The 15970-nt window shown below is 40.3% G+C and overlaps 1 protein-coding gene across 4 annotated transcripts in view; it reads right to left on the bottom strand.

The window, feature by feature from the left end:
- Positions 1-436: 436 nt before the first annotated feature.
- The window catches only part of dpy19l3 (dpy-19 like C-mannosyltransferase 3), a 91796-nt gene continuing 76262 nt past the window's right edge, over positions 437-15970 (bottom strand). For all 4 annotated transcript variants that reach the window (XM_057842728.1, XM_057842718.1, XM_057842737.1 and 1 more), the window contains 2 exons: positions 12071-12229; positions 437-3260 (listed from right to left, as the gene is read on the bottom strand). In XM_057842728.1, coding sequence (XP_057698711.1) covers positions 3078-3260; positions 12071-12229 — 342 coding nt within the window. In that variant the 3' untranslated portion in view covers positions 437-3077. The remainder of the gene's footprint in view (positions 3261-12070; positions 12230-15970) is intronic.

Below are 15970 nucleotides of genomic sequence, written 5' to 3'. Positions count from 1 at the left end.
AAACAAATGCTAGCTGCACGTTTTTTCTTTTAACCAAGAATTGAAACTGTTTTACGTCCGTAACTATAAAGAATTCAGGGATTTACACATTTATTCACAATAATTTTCAACGGAAAATATTTTTGTCTGTGATTCCACTCGGTTAGCGTTGACTGCCATGCCAACAATGCAGGCCCCCTATTAATCGGCCCTGTCAATATATTATGAAGTTCATGGTTTGAGCTTTGGCAAGGGGCGGTGGGACAGGTGTCTGGATAGAACCTCAATGCTGCGGTCCCACAGCCCTAAGCAGGGCTGTTCTATTTTAATGCATACACAGCACTACCCTCCTCACACAATCCCATCACGGTGCTGGGTCACGGGTGCCAGTTGGGGACCTGGCAGCCACAGTAATAGGGGAGTAGGTGGATCCCACACTCTTTATGTATGGTGTGGCTCCCGGGTCGTGGTCTCCTCTCTGCCTGGGCTGCCGGCAGGGGGTCGGGGCTCCGATCCCGCGTCGCCCCGTGGCGCTCACCTGCTAGCGCCTGCAGACAATTGCTTCAAAGCTTCGTGGTGCTTCATTTGCTCTCAAGTGGTCTTGAAGCTCAAGACTCCAACAGTGTAGAGAATTCTATTGATATTTCTTTCAGAAAATGGTAGGAATGTGCTTGTGTTACAATATGAACAAAATACAAGTGCTATCAGGTTCATTAGTGATTCATTTTTATTTAGAAATAATGGCTCTCCCAGTTTTTTGTCTTGAAACGGTTTCTTTTTTTACTTCACTAGCTTTAGATAAGATTCTTTCACAGCCAGAAATCCACAAAATGCGAAATGACAGGTGTCTTGCGGCCATTTTATACTGTAGTTTGTACTGCGTTTGCATGTGCAACTGAAACAAAAATTAAGTTTTAACATAGACTTCAGAATATATTGACGTGATACTTCCCCCATACCCTGCGCCAAGCCTTCGGGTCCCTCGCAGAGAGAGAAGTTATCTGACACACTTTAGGTTTTTTTTAGGTTTTAGGTTGAAACAGGACGAAACTTAAGCCTACAAGCAGGCACGGCTGTCTCAAGAGTGATTTGGTCGAGGATTCAAGGTAATTGTTTTATTTTCCGCACCATGCATGCATTTTGAAACGTGAATACAATGGCAAAATTTAGCTGCATGTGGCAAAATTGATTTTGCCGTGTAGCAATTTTTTGCCATGTGGCATTCTTTCCATGTGGCAAAATTGACTTTGCCATGCAGCATTTTTTGCCATGTGGCAAAATGAATTTTGCCATGTGGCATTTTTTTGCCATGTGGCAAAATTGACTTTGCCATGCAGCGTTTTTTTGCCATGTGTCAAAATTGATTTTGCCATGTGGCAAAATTGACGTTGCCATGTGGCATTTTTTTTTTTTGCCATGTGGCAAAATTAATTTTGCCATGTGGCATTTTTTTTTTGCCATGTGGCAAAGTTGACTTTGCCATGTGGCATTTTTTTGCCACGTGTCAAAATTGATTTTGCCATGTGGTATTTTTTTTGCCACGTGTCAAAATTAATTTTGCCATGTGGCATTTTTTTTGCCATGTGTCAAAATTGACTTTGCCATGCAGCATTTTTTGCCATGTGTCAAAATTGATTTTACCATGTGGCAAAATTGACGTTGCCATGTGGCATTTTTTTTTTTTGCCATGTGGCAAAATTAATTTTGCCATGTGGCATTTTTTTTTGCCATGTGGCATTTTATTTGCCATGTGGCAAAGTTGACTTTGCCATGTGGCATTTTTTTCCATGTGGCAAAATTGATTTTGCCATGTGGCATTTTTTTGCCAAGAGGCATTTTTTTTGCCATGTGGCAAAATTGATTTTGCCATTTGGCATTTTTTTGCCACATGTCAAAATTGATTTTGCCATGTGGCATTTTTTTACCACGTGTCAAAATTAATTTTGCCGTGTGGCATTTTTTTGCCATGTGGCAAAATTGACTTTGCCATGTGGCAAAATTGACGTTGCCATGTGGCATTTTATTTGCCATGTGGCAAAGTTGACTTTGACATGTGGCATTTTTTTTGCCACGTGTCAAAATTAATTTTGCCATGTGGCATTTTTTTGCCATGTGGCAAAATTGATTGTGCCATTTGGCATTTTTTTGCCATGTGGCAAACTGGATGTTGCCATGTAGCATTTTTTGCAATGTGCCATTTTTTTCCATTTACAATAATTCGTTAACTTGCGCAGCAAAAGTCCGCTAGCTTAAATGCTATATACGGTAATACTAATGTTTACAACAATTGGCATTTTATTCCATGTGGCAAAATTGATTTTGCCATGTGGCATTTTTTTCCATGTGGCAAAATTGATATTGCCATGTGGCATTTTTTTGCCAAGAGGCATTTTTTTTGCCATGTGGCAAAATTGATTTTGCCATGTGGCATTTTTTTGCCACGTGTCAAAATTAATTTTGCCATGTGGCATTTTTTTGCCATGTGGCAAAATTGATTGTGCCATTTGGCATTTTTTTGCCATGTGGCAAAATGGATGTTGCCATGTAGCATTTTTTGCAATGTGCCATTTTTTTCCATTTACAATAATTCGTTAACTTGCGCAGCAAAAGTCCGCTAGCTTAAATGCTATATACGGTAATGCTAATGTTTACAACAATTGGCTAACTTGCTTAGCAAAAGTCACTAGCTTAAATGCTATATAATGCTAATGACTCATATATGCCTGTTTTGGTTTTAGGTCGGTTGCAGCTTTGATTTTGAAAATATTGGATTTTTATTTTTTTTTCAATAGGTCCTCTATGAATCAGCCCCGCCCCCCCGCAACCCACACCCTGTGTCCCGTCAATAAATTATGACGTCTATGGTTTTAATTACACAGTATTCTATTTTTTTTTAACCTTTTTGTTGATATGGTATTGTTTTGTGACCCTGCCATATTGTATCGTGAGTTGTAAGTGTATCGTCTCATCCCTAGTCGCTACCAAGCTGCTGGATAGCGTTTTACTAGCTAGCATTTTCACAATTTTAATTAAAAAAAACCAAAACAATTCTGACAAAAAGTTGCACATGTGCGTCATCTGTCAACGTCTCGGTCACCTCATAACTTCTTGTCATTCTTCTTGGCTTTCTTTTTGACTCTGTAAACGTGGAACGTTTTATTCCGGAAGGTTCTTTTGAACAGGGCGGTGTACTCGGGTGAGTCTGATTTGACGGCGTCGCAGAATCGCGGGTGGGCGGCGTCCACCAGGTCGGCATCGTTGGGGCCTTCGCCATCCATGATCTGATCGGACAAAAGCAGAGAACGTGATCGGCAGGAATCGGAGCAAACAAGTTTCGATGACAACTTTCTGGTTCTTTTCCTTCACTATGAAAACCATGCGCCATCAATGGCAGCCAATCCACTGACAAATGACCCAAAAAGGCCCCAACACCAACAGGAAGTGATGCAAAATCAACAGGAAGTAACCTGGAAATGCCCCAAAATCAACAGGAAGTGGCCCGGACATTCAATCGACAGGAAAGAATCCAAAATGTACGGGAAGTGACACTGAGATACCCCAAAATGTACAGGAAGTGACATGTATGTACCCTAAAATTACAAGGAAGTGATACATAATCAACAGGAATTGACTAATGAACAGGAAGTGGCCAGGAAATGCCCTAAAATTTTTACGAAATGGCCTAGAAATGCCCTCAAATCGAAAGGAAAGCACCCAAAATGTACAGGAAGTGACCTGTTAGTATACTAAAATAATATGGAAGTGATTCACAATCAACAGGAAGTGACCAATGAACCGGAGGTGGCCTGGAAATGCCTTAAAATCAACAGGAAAGGAGTCTAAATGTATAGGAAGTGACACTTACATATCGCAAAATTAGGGCTGCAGCTATCGATTATTTTAGTAGTCGATTAATCGATGAACTAGTTTGTCAAATAATCGAGTAATCGGATAAGTAACATGAAAAATTAATATACCTGAGCTGAGCCTCAAACGGTATATGAAAACAATTACATAAGCATCTATGTACAACAAAAGAAAAATTGGCTAACTTACATAGCAAAAGTCCGCTAGCTTAAAGGCCCGAAAAGTGTTCGAGACTCTTTAGCTGCCCAGATAGTCACTCTGGACAATGTAAGTGTAGCCTCCAGCACCACAGTTAAAAACCTAGGAGTTTTATTTGACCCGTTTAAAGCACACATTAAAAAAAACCTGTAGAACGGCTTTCTTTCACCTGCGCAACATCGCCAAAATTAGAAATATTTTATCTAAAAGCGATGCAGAAAAATTAATTCACGCGTTCGTTACATCGAGATTGGATTACTGTAACTCCCTACTTGCAGCTTGTCCTAAAAGCTCTCTAAAAGGTCTTCAGCTAGTCCAAAACGCAGCAGCAAGACTTTTAACAGGAACCAATAGAAGAGAGCACATCACCCCTGTGCTCCAGGCACTTCACTGGCTTCCAGTCGAGTTTAGAATTAAATTTAAAATACTCCTTCTTACATTTAAGACCATTAATGGGTTGGGGCCACCTTATCTCACCGATGCTCTGGTTCCATACCGCCCCAACAGAACACTCCGATCTCAGAATGCAGGTCTACTGGTAGTTCCCAGGGTTTATAAAAGTACTGTCGGAGCTAGAGCCTTTAGCCACCAAGCCCCTGTTTTATGGAATCAGCTTCCAGCTAGTATTAAAGAAGCCGAGACAGTCTGCACATTTAAGATTAGATTAAAAACGTTCCTATTCGACAAAGCTTATGGTTAGGCTAGTTGAAGTCGGAGTAGACTCACAGTTTAGTCTAAGCTGCACTAGAAGCTATAATGCTGGGGGCAGTACAGCCGGTTAGGGTTAGGGTTTTCCTTTTCTTACTCTACCTACCACTTGTCTTACTTTATTTCTATTTTCCAATGTTAATATCTAGTTGTCTAGTCTCTTCATCACTCGTCACCCGGTGTCCCCTTTCCCCCCTCCCCTCTGGGGAGGGGCTATTTTTCAGTTGCAGCCGCCTGACTGTCCGGACCCCTGGCTGGAAAGACGTCCTCGCTGCTACCCCCGTCTCATCTGACTAGAGGGACTTCTTCTTGCTCCTTTACTCCACTGTATTTTTACAGACTATAATTTCGCTTGCTAATTCCCATTAGCCGTTCTGGGAGTGGATCTCTCCTGACTGTGGTACTCCCCAAGGTTTCTCATTTTTCTCCCAATTGACTCTGGAGTTTTTGGAGTTTTTCCTTGCCGGCATGGAGGGTCTTAAGGATAGGGGATACCCAGGACTTGAACTGCATCTATTCATCTTTGTTGCTTCATTTCTAATTGTGTATCATATTGCCTCTGTAAAGCCCTTTGAGACTTCTGTTGTGATTGAGGGCTATACAAATAAAATTGAATTGAATTGAATTAAATGCTGTAAAACGTTAACATTTTTTTTTTAACAATGCTCTTAACAAATGGTTCAGACACATATTCCCACAAAAAATGGCTAAATATACCATAAACTAAATTATGAATGCATTAAAAAAAAAACATTAGCACAAACAAAAACTTAGCTTATGTTGGTCTTAACATGGAGCAGCTGGATTCAGCCATGTGAAATGAGGCAGACTAGAAGGCAGTGTATCCACTCCAATCAATAAAACTGATTGCAAACGCTTTCAAAATATACCATGACAATGCCACAATAATTAAACGAATACTCGATGCAGCAAAATTGAATTTGAATCTTTTTTTTTTTTTCCAATCAAATACACGAGTTAATCGATTAATCGTTGCAGCACTACGCAAAATGTACAGGAAGTGATCTGTAAGTACCCTAAAAATATTATGGACATGATCCGCAATCAATAGGAACTGACCAATGAACAGAAAGTGGCCTGGAAATAATCTTCAATCTACATATACAAAATATCCAGTAAGTGAAACCGAGATACACCAGAATGTACACGAATTGACCTATAAGTAGAGATCACGTCATTTTCAAAGTATCGGAATCGGCAAAAAAATATCGGTCATGCCTTTTTTTAATATATATATATATATATATATATATATATATATTTTTTTTTTTTTTTTTTTTTTTTAATTTTTTTTTTTTTTTTATTAAATCATTTTCTAATTGTATTTAACGTCACAGACATAATATGTTACACTTATCCAGAGTCTTTAGTTTAGGCTTAAGGTAGGGTTATCAAATTTATCCCAATAACCGCGGTAATTAATTTTATAAATGTATCATGTTAAAATATTTAACGCAATTAATGCATGCGCTGCACGACCCACTCACACATTGTTGCGCTCTATCTGTAATGACGCCATTTTGCCTATATAGAGAGCTAAAAGGCAGTGTATATTGAGTGAATTTTGGCAGCCTTTGGAACCTTACTTTAATTGGCTAAAGCCTTACAATCCCTCTCCCTATGATTAGAAATATCATGGGAAGCAATGTGGGGAAGCAAGGTAGCAATTGATCTTTTTCTTAACACCTTATGTTATTTCCCAACGCAGAGAAGATATATCAATTGGTGCCACTACCCATAGTCATGGTTCCACTTCCCATCATGCATTTGGGAATGGCTACAGTATCATTTACTGAAAGCTCAACAAATACACTAGATGGCAATATTTAGTCACAATATACAAAGTCACAAGTCTTTCTATTCGTGGATCCCTCTTATAGAAAGAATGTTAATAATATAAATGCCATCTTGAGGATTTATTTTCATAATAAACAAATACAGTACTTATGTACTGTATGTTGAATGTATATATTCGTCCGAGTTTTATTCATTTTTTCTTAATGCATTGCCAAAATGTATATGATCGGGAAAAATTATCGGGAATGATTGGAATTGAATCGGGAGCAAAAAAATGCAGTCGGATCGGGAAATATCGGGATCGGCAGATACTCAAACTAAAAAGATCGGGAGCAAAAAAAAAACATGATCGGAACAACCCTACCTATAAGTACCCTAAAATTATATGGAAGTGAACTAAAATCAACAAAATGTACAGGAAGTGACCTGTAGGTACCCTAAAATTACAAAGAAGTGATCAGTAATCAACAGGATGTGACCAATGAACAGGAAATGGGCCAGAAAAGTCCTAAAATCTATAGGAAATGGCCTGGAAATGGCCTAAAATTGACAGGAAAGCATCCAAAATGTACAAGAGGTGACCTGTAAGTACCCTTAAATTACAAGGAAGTAGTTAATAATGAATGAATGAATGAATGAAATATTTATTGTCATCATCATCGGTATCATTGACAATCATTGACAATTACAAAATGTGATATGATTTGCCCGAAGGAACCGAAGAAGGAGACAAAGGCAGACGGGAGGAAGCATATGCTTATCAGTTTCCCGTCCCCCATACAACTAAAGACGCACATTCAGACATGGTACATACATCAGATGGCCACAAATTGTACAATAACACAATCAACAATCTGGGTTTACAATGACTCAGCGTCCAGTCAGGCAGCTCGATTAATTTCAGGGTGTACAAGGTTATGGCTTTGTCATGTCCCTGACATTTTTGCATCTGTTTGCTGTGGGGATGAGCTCATTTGCGCGTCGGCACTGGTCGAGATCGTCAGCCAAAATTTCCAGCCTCTTGATGCGAACCTCTCCTCGACCGCCTGCTTGAGTTTCTCGTTTTCAGCGCGAATTAACTGCAGCTCTCTGACGATTTCTTGATTCTGGTTTTGAATCAAGCCAGTCAAGGAAACCTCCAATTTCTGTATAGAGGATTTTATTTCATCCAAGTCACCAGGTTTCAAATTCTTTGGAGCCATACTGGGAGTTGAGCTTGCTGGCCCTGAGCGCGAATCAGGTTAAGATAAGAGAGTGCTTCAGGAGCTCAGAGAGTGCGTCTGTACACGGCGAAGGCTGGAGCAACAGTGTCAACAGGACAATCAACAGGAAGTGACCAATGAATAGGAGTTGGCCCGAAAAATCCATAGGAAACGGCCTAGAAATATCCTAAAATCGACAGAAAAATCATCCAAAATGTACAGGAAGTGACCTGTATGTAACCTAAAAATACATAGACGTGATCCATAATCAACAGGAAGTGACCAGTAAACAGTAAGTGGCCCAGAAATGACCTAAAATCAACAGGAAATGACACTAATGTACAGATAGTGACACTTATATTAAAGTTGTCCCGATCCGATATTTGGATCGGATCGACCGCCGATATGTGCAAAAAATGCGCATCGGTATCGGATCAGCTGACACGGAAAAATTCCGATCCAGGCTCCCGATCCAGTTTTTTTTTTGAGAATCCGGTCCAGGTTTTCCAGCACACCGATTTACACAATCTATTCCAGTTTTTGCTTGGCTTCCCTAAATTCCGGTCCACATTTTATGGCACACCATTTTTTTAAAGCCTTGGTACAGTTCAAGAGCAGAGAACTGATGCGGAGTTAATAGTTTATTTTCCACGGAGGTTGTGCGTTTTGCTTTTTTAAGACAGTTTACAATATTATTTGCACGTTTTACTGACTGAATATGCCATTTCTGTTTGTTATTTATAATGTTTTGTGTTCATCACTGAATAAACAGGTTAGTTTCTTGTTACCAACCATTGTGTTATTCAAATTCACCTAATTCAGGTGGCTAGTTGTTATCAAGAGTACTGAAAACCTTTTCAACATGAGTATGACAACTAGGGTTGTTCCGATCATGTTTTTTTGCTCCCGATCCGATCCTGATCGTTTTAGTTTGAGTATCTGCCGATCCCGATATTTCCCGATCCGATAGCTTTTTTTTGCTCCCGATTCAATTCCAATCATTCCCGATCATTTTTCCCGATCGTATACATTTTGCCAATGCATTAAAGAAAAAAATGAATAAAATTCGGACGAATGTATACATTCGACATACAGTCCATAAGTACTGTATTTGTTTATTATGACAATAAATCCTCAAGATGGCATTTACGTTATTAACATTCTTTCTGTGAGAGGGATCCACGGATAGAAAGACTTGTGACTTTGTATATTGTGACTAAATATTGCCATCTAGTGTATTTGTTGAGCTTTCAGTAAATGATACTTTAGCCATGGCCAAATGCATGATGGGAAGCGGAACCATGACTGTGCGTAGTGCTACCAATTGATATATCTTTTCTGCGTTGGAAAGTAACTTAAGGTGTTAAGATAAAGATCAATTACTACCTTGCTTCCCCACATTGCTTCCCATGATATTTCTAATCATTGGGAGAGGGATTGTAAGGCTTTAGCCAATTAAAAAAAGGCTCCAAAGGCTGCCAAAATGCACTCTACTCATTTTACGCTGCCTTTTATCTCTCTATGTAGGTAAAACGGCGCCATTACAGATTGAGTGCGACAATGCGTGAGTGGGTCGTGCAGCGCATATATTAATTGCGTTAAGTATTTTAACGTGATACATTTTTTAAAAAATTAATTACCGCCGATATCGGGATAAATTTGATAACCCTACCTTAAGTCTAAACTAAAGACTCTGGATGAGTGTAACATATTATGTTTGTAATGTTAAATAAAATTAGAAAACGATTTAATTGAAAAATATATATACAGTATATTAAAAAAAAAGGCATGGCCGATATTTTTTTGCTGATTCCAATACTTTGAAAATGACGTGATCGGACCCGATCGATCGGCATCTCTACTGACAACTAAGTAAGTAGGCTAAATAACTTTGAACTTAAATACATGCTCGGATAGGCCGGTATCGGCCAGTATCAGTATCGGATCGGAAGTGCAAAACAATATCGTTATCGGATCGGAAGTGCTAAAACCTGGATCGGGACATCCCTAACTTATATACCCCAAAATGTAGAGGAACTGACCTGTAAGTACCCTAAATTTACATGGCAGTGATCCATAATCAACAGGAATTGACCAATGAACAGGAAGTGGCCTAGAAATACCCTAAAATCAACAGGAAATGACACAAAATGTACAGGAAGTGACACTTATATACCCAAAAATGTAGAGAAAGTGACCTGAAAGTACCCTTAAATTATATGCAAGTGACCCGCAATAATCAGAAAGTGACCCAGAAATGCCCTGAAATCAATAGGAAATGGCCTGAAAATGCACATCAATTGACAGGACAGAATCCAAAATATACAGGAAGTGACACTGAGATACATCAAAATGTACAGGAAGTGACCTGTAAGTACCCTAAAATTACATGGAAGTGACTCACAATCAACAGGAATTGACCAATGAACAGGAAGTGGCTGAGAAATGCCCTAAAATCAACAGGAAATGACACAAAATGTACAGGAAGTGACACTTATGTACCCAAAAATGTAGAGAAAGTGACCTGTAAGTACCCTTAAAATATATGCAAGGCCACTTCATGTTGATATGAGGGCATTTGCAGTCACTTCCTGCCTTTCTGTTGATTCTGGGGTGTGTATATGTCACTTCCTATTCATTTTTGGGCATTTAAAAGCCACTTCCTGTTGATTTTGGAGCATTTAAATGTCACTTCCTGTTGATTTTGGGGCATTTACAGGTCATTTCCTGCTGATTTTAGGCATTTACAGGTCACTTCCTGTTGATTTTGGGGTATTTACACATCACTTGTTGATTTTGGGGCATTAACAGGTCACTTCCTGTTGATTTTGGAGCATTTAGAGGTCACTTCCTGTTAATTTTGGTCTATTTACACATCACTTGTTCATTTTGGGGCATTCACGGGTCACTTCCTGTTGATTTGGTTGCATTCACAGGTCACTTCCTGTTAATTTTGGGACAATTACGCATCACTTGTTGATATTGGGGCATTTACAGGTCTTTTCCTGACTTCCTGTTGACTGTGGGGTGTATACATGTCACTTCCTGTTGATTTTGGGACATTTAGATGTCACTTCCTGCTGATTTTGGGGCATTTACATGTCACTTCCTGCTGATTTTAGGCATTTACAGGCCACTTCCTGTTGATTTGGCGGCATTTACAGTAGACTCCCGGCCTTCCTGTTGATTCTGGGGCATTTGCATGTCACTTCCTGTTGATTTGGGGCATTAATATGTCACTTCCTGTTGATTTGGGGCATTAACAGGTCACTTCCTGTTGATTTTTGGGGCATTTCTTCCTGTTGATTCGAGGCATTTGCATGTCACTTCCTGTTGATTTGGGGCAATGATAGGTCACTTCCTGCTGATTTTGAACATTAACAGGTCACTTCCTGCTGATTTTGGAGCATTTAGAGGTCACTTCCTGTTAATTTTGGTCTATTCACACATCACTTGCTGATTTTGCGGCATTCACAGGTCACTTCCTGTTAATTTTGGGACAATTACGCATCACTTGTTGATATTGGGGCATTGACAGGTCCTTTCCTGACTTCCTGTTGACTGTGGGGTGTATACATGTCACTTCCTGGTGATTTTAGGCATTTACAGGTCACTTCCTGTTGATTTGGCGGCATTTACAGTAGACTCCCGGCCTTCCTGTTGATTCTGGGGTATTTGCATGTCACTTCCTGTTGATTTGGGGCATTAATAGGTCACTTCCTGTTGATTTTTAGGGCATTTCTTCCTGTTGATTCGAGGCATTTGCATGTCACTTCCTGTTGATTTGGGGCATTAACAGGTCACTTCCTGTTGATTTTTAGGGCATTTCTTCCTGTTGATTCCGGGGCATTAAAAGGTCGCTTCCTGCTGATTTTGGGGCAGTTACAGGGCACATTCTGTTGATTTTTGGGATACTTCTTCCTGTTTATTCTGGGGCATTTACTTGTCACTTCCTGATGATTTTGAGGTATTAACAGATCATTTCTTGCTAATTTTTGGGGCATTTGCAAGGCACTTCCTGACCCGCAATCATCAGGAAGTGACCAATAAACAGGAAGTGACCCGGAAATGCCCTGAAATCAATAGGAAATGGTCTGAAAATGCCCATCAATTGACAGGACAGAATCCAAAATATACAGGAAGTGACACTGAGATACACCAAAATGTACAGGAAGTGACCTGTAAGTACCCTAAAATTCCAAGGAAGTGTTCGATAATCAACAGAAAGTGACCAATGAATAGGAAGTGTACCAGAAATGTCCTAAAAAGAAAGAAAAACAAAAGAAAGAAACACCCACGTGTCCATTGGCCAGGTCCAGCAGGTCCCTCAGTCGACACCCTCGCTGGTGCCGGCGCTCGTAACAGATGGAGTTTTCCAGAACCACGTAGTCGGCGCCCATCTTTTGCAGGATGGCGTGGACCTCCTGCGGGGAGCGGCGGGCGTACACCTGGTACACCTCGAACACAACAGCAACAACACAATCTTTATTTTTATTTTCTATTCTTTCAAAGTTTTGTATACACTTTATCATGCTGGAGTCTTATCCGCCATTTTGTCTCAAGCTGTTTTATGTAATATGACATACATAATAGATACGTTCAATAACGCAACTACAAGTTGAGCTAATTTAACTCGCGTTTTGTTATTTTTGGCATCAGCCGTGCGGTTCGCTTACATCATTTAAGACACTCGTGGCACATTAGCGAAGCTCCACTTGCGTCGTTGTTGATTTTTCAGGCGCGCGGGACCAGACAAAGCGGCTCGTGTTTGTCCCATTAGCGCGCAAATTGCTCATTTATTGTTCCGTTGCGAGGCTGGCTCAGTCGACGACGTGCCTTCCGGCAAGGTGGCAAACACCAGCGCGTGCCGGGTGTGTTCGGTATATTCATCGTTCAACTTTTCTCAGCGCATAAGTGAGGGAAAGTGGTATTTTTGTTACCATGCTAATCGCTAATCATAGATAAGCCTGCTTCTACTTTTTTAGTACAAAATAAAGATATTACAACCATGGTGTAATCAACAATAGAATACATCTAAAATATGAGTGAAGTTGGCCCCCCGTCAGACGCAAATTTATTTAAAATACAGTCACTCGTTTGTGCTACGTTTGTTCTGTAAATAATTTGGTTTGTGCCACTATCGTTTCATAGATATTGAGATATTCATTTCGAGCGATGACGTCAATCGCAGCCCCGATGTCGCGGCTGACGGAGCGTACCAACCCTCTCAATAACAGAGGTGTGTCCCAACAACTACCGCACATTTACGGGGTCACTTCCTGTTGATTTTAGGGTATTAACAGGTCACTTCCTGTTAGTTTTTGGGGCATTTATAGGTCACTTCCTATTGATTTGGGGGGGATTTACAGGTCAATTCCTGTTGGTTTTTCGGGCATGAACAGGTCACTTCCTGTTAGTTTTTGGGGCATTTATAGGTCACTTTCTGTTGATTTTTGGGGCATTTAAGGTCACTTCCTGTTTATTTTGGGCCTTTAAAGGTCACTTCCAGTTGATTTTGGGCATTTACATGTCACTTCCTGCTGATTTGGGGGCATTAACAGGTTTCTTCCTGTTAGTTTTTGGGGCATTTATAGGTCACTTCCTGTTGACTTTTGGGACATTAAAGGTCACTTCCTGTTGATTTTGGGGCATTAACAGGTCACTTTCTATTGATTTTGGGGCATTAAAGGTCACTTCCTGTTGATTTTGAGACATTTATGGGTAACTTTCTGTTGGCTTGGGGCATTTACAGGTCACTTCCTGCTGATTTTGGGGCATTAACTGGTCACTTCCTGTTAGTTTTTGGGGCATTTATGGGTAACTTCCTGTTGATTTGGGCGGAGGTTTACAGGTCACTTCCTGTTGGTTTTGGGGCATTTATAGGTCACGTCCTGTAGATTTTGGGACATTAATGGGTAACTTCCTGTTGATTTTGGGTGGATTTACAGGACACTTCCTATTGATTTGGGGGATTTACAGGTCACTTCCTGTTGGTTTTGGGGCATTTATAGGTCACTGCCAATTGATTTTTGGGGCATTAAATAGTTACTTCCTGTTGATTTTGGGACATTTACGGATAAGTTCCTGTTGATTCTGGAGCATTTACATGTCACTTCCTGTTTTTAGGGCATTTACAGGTCACGTCCTGTTGATTTTTGGGGCATTAAAGGTCACTCCCTGTTGATTTTGGGACATTTATGGGTAACTTCCTGTTGATTTTGGGGCATTAACAGGTCACTTCCTATTGATTTGGGGGATTTATAGGTTACTTCCTGTTGATTTTGGGACATTTATGGGTAACTTCCTGTGGATTCTGGGGCATTTACCTGTTTGCTTGGGGCATTTACAGGTCACTTCCTGTTACTTTTTGAAGAATTTATGGGTAACTTCCTGTTGATTTTGGGGGGATTTAGAGGTCACTTCCTATTGATTTGGGGGGGGGGGATTTTCAGGTCACTTCCTGTTTGTTCTAGGGCATTTATAGGTCACTTCCTGTTGATTTTTGGGGCATTAAAGGTCACTTCTTGTTGATTTTGGGACATTTATGGGTAATTTCCTGCTGATTTTGGGGCATTTATGGGTAATTTCCTGCTGATTTTGGGGCATTTAACAGGTCACCTCCTATTAATTTTGGGGCATTAGAGGTCACTTCCTGTTGATTTTGGGGCATTAACAGGTCACTTCCTATTGATTTGGGGGATTTATAGGTTACTTCCTGTTGATTTTGGGACATTTATGGGTAACTTCCTGTGGATTCTGGGGCATTTACCTGTTTGCTTGGGGCATTTACAGGTCACTTCCTGTTACTTTTTGAAGAATTTATGGGTAACTTCCTGTTGATTTTGGGGGGATTTAGAGGTCACTTCCTATTGATTTGGGGGGGGGGATTTTCAGGTCACTTCCTGTTTGTTCTAGGGCATTTATAGGTCACTTCCTGTTGATTTTTGGGGCATTAAAGGTCACTTCTTGTTGATTTTGGGACATTTATGGGTAATTTCCTGCTGATTTGGGGGCATTTATGGGTAATTTCCTGCTGATTTTGGGGCATTTAACAGGTCACCTCCTATTAATTTTGGGGCATTAGAGGTCACTTCCTGTTGATTTTAGGACATTTAAGGGTAACTTCCTGTTGATTCTGGGGCATTAACATTAGTTTTGGGTCATTTATAGGTCACTACCTGTTGGCTTTTGGGGCATTAAAGGTCACTTCCTGTTGATTTTGGGGCATTAACAGGTCACTTCCTATTGATTTTGGGGCATTAACAGGTCACTTCCTGTTGATTTTGGGGCATTAAAGGTCACTTCCTGTTGATTTTGGGACATTTATGGGTAACTTCCTGTTGATTATGGGGCATTTATATGTCACCTCCTGCTGATTTTGGGGCATTAACAGGTCTCTTCCTGTTGGCTTTTGGGGCATTAAAGGTCATTTCCTGTTGATTTTGGGGCATTTAACAGGTCACTTCCTATTGATTTTGGGGCATTAGAGGTGACTTCCTGTTGATTTTAGGGCATTTACCTGTTTGCTTGGGGCATTTACAGGTCACTTCCTGTTACTTTTTGAAGAATTTATGGGTAACTTCCTGTTGATTTTGGGGGGATTTAGAGGTCACTTCCTATTGATTTGGGGGGGGGGGGATTTTCAGGTCACTTCCTGTTTGTTCTAGGGCATTTATAGGTCACTTCCTGTTGATTTTTGGGGCATTAAAGGTCACTTCTTGTTGATTTTGGGACATTTATGGGTAATTTCCTGCTGATTTTGGGGCATGTATGGGTAATTTCCTGCTGATTTTGGGGCATTTAACAGGTCACCTCCTATTGATTTTGGAGCATTAGAGGTCACTTCCTGTTGATTTTAGGACATTTAAGGGTAACTTCCTGTTGATTCTGGGGCATTAACATTAGTTTTGGGTCATTTATAGGTCACTACCTGTTGGCTTTTGGGGCATTAAAGGTCACTTCCTGTTGATTTTGGGGCATTAACAGGTCACTTCCTATTGATTTTGGGGCATTAACAGGTCACTTCCTGTTGATTTTGGGGCATTAAAGGTCACTTCCTGTTGATTTTGGGACATTTATGGGTAACTTCCTGTTGATTATGGGGCATTTATATGTCACCTCCTGCTGATTTTGGGGCATTAACAGGTCTCTTCCTGTTGGCTTTTGGGGCATTAAAGGTCATTTCCTGTTGATTTTGG

The sequence above is a fragment of the Corythoichthys intestinalis genome, chromosome 1 (assembly GCF_030265065.1).
Source record: "Corythoichthys intestinalis isolate RoL2023-P3 chromosome 1, ASM3026506v1, whole genome shotgun sequence".
NCBI lineage: Eukaryota > Metazoa > Chordata > Actinopteri > Syngnathiformes > Syngnathidae > Corythoichthys > Corythoichthys intestinalis.
Note: the sequence above shows the minus strand (reverse complement) of the source record. Positions and strands in the feature narration are given on the sequence as shown.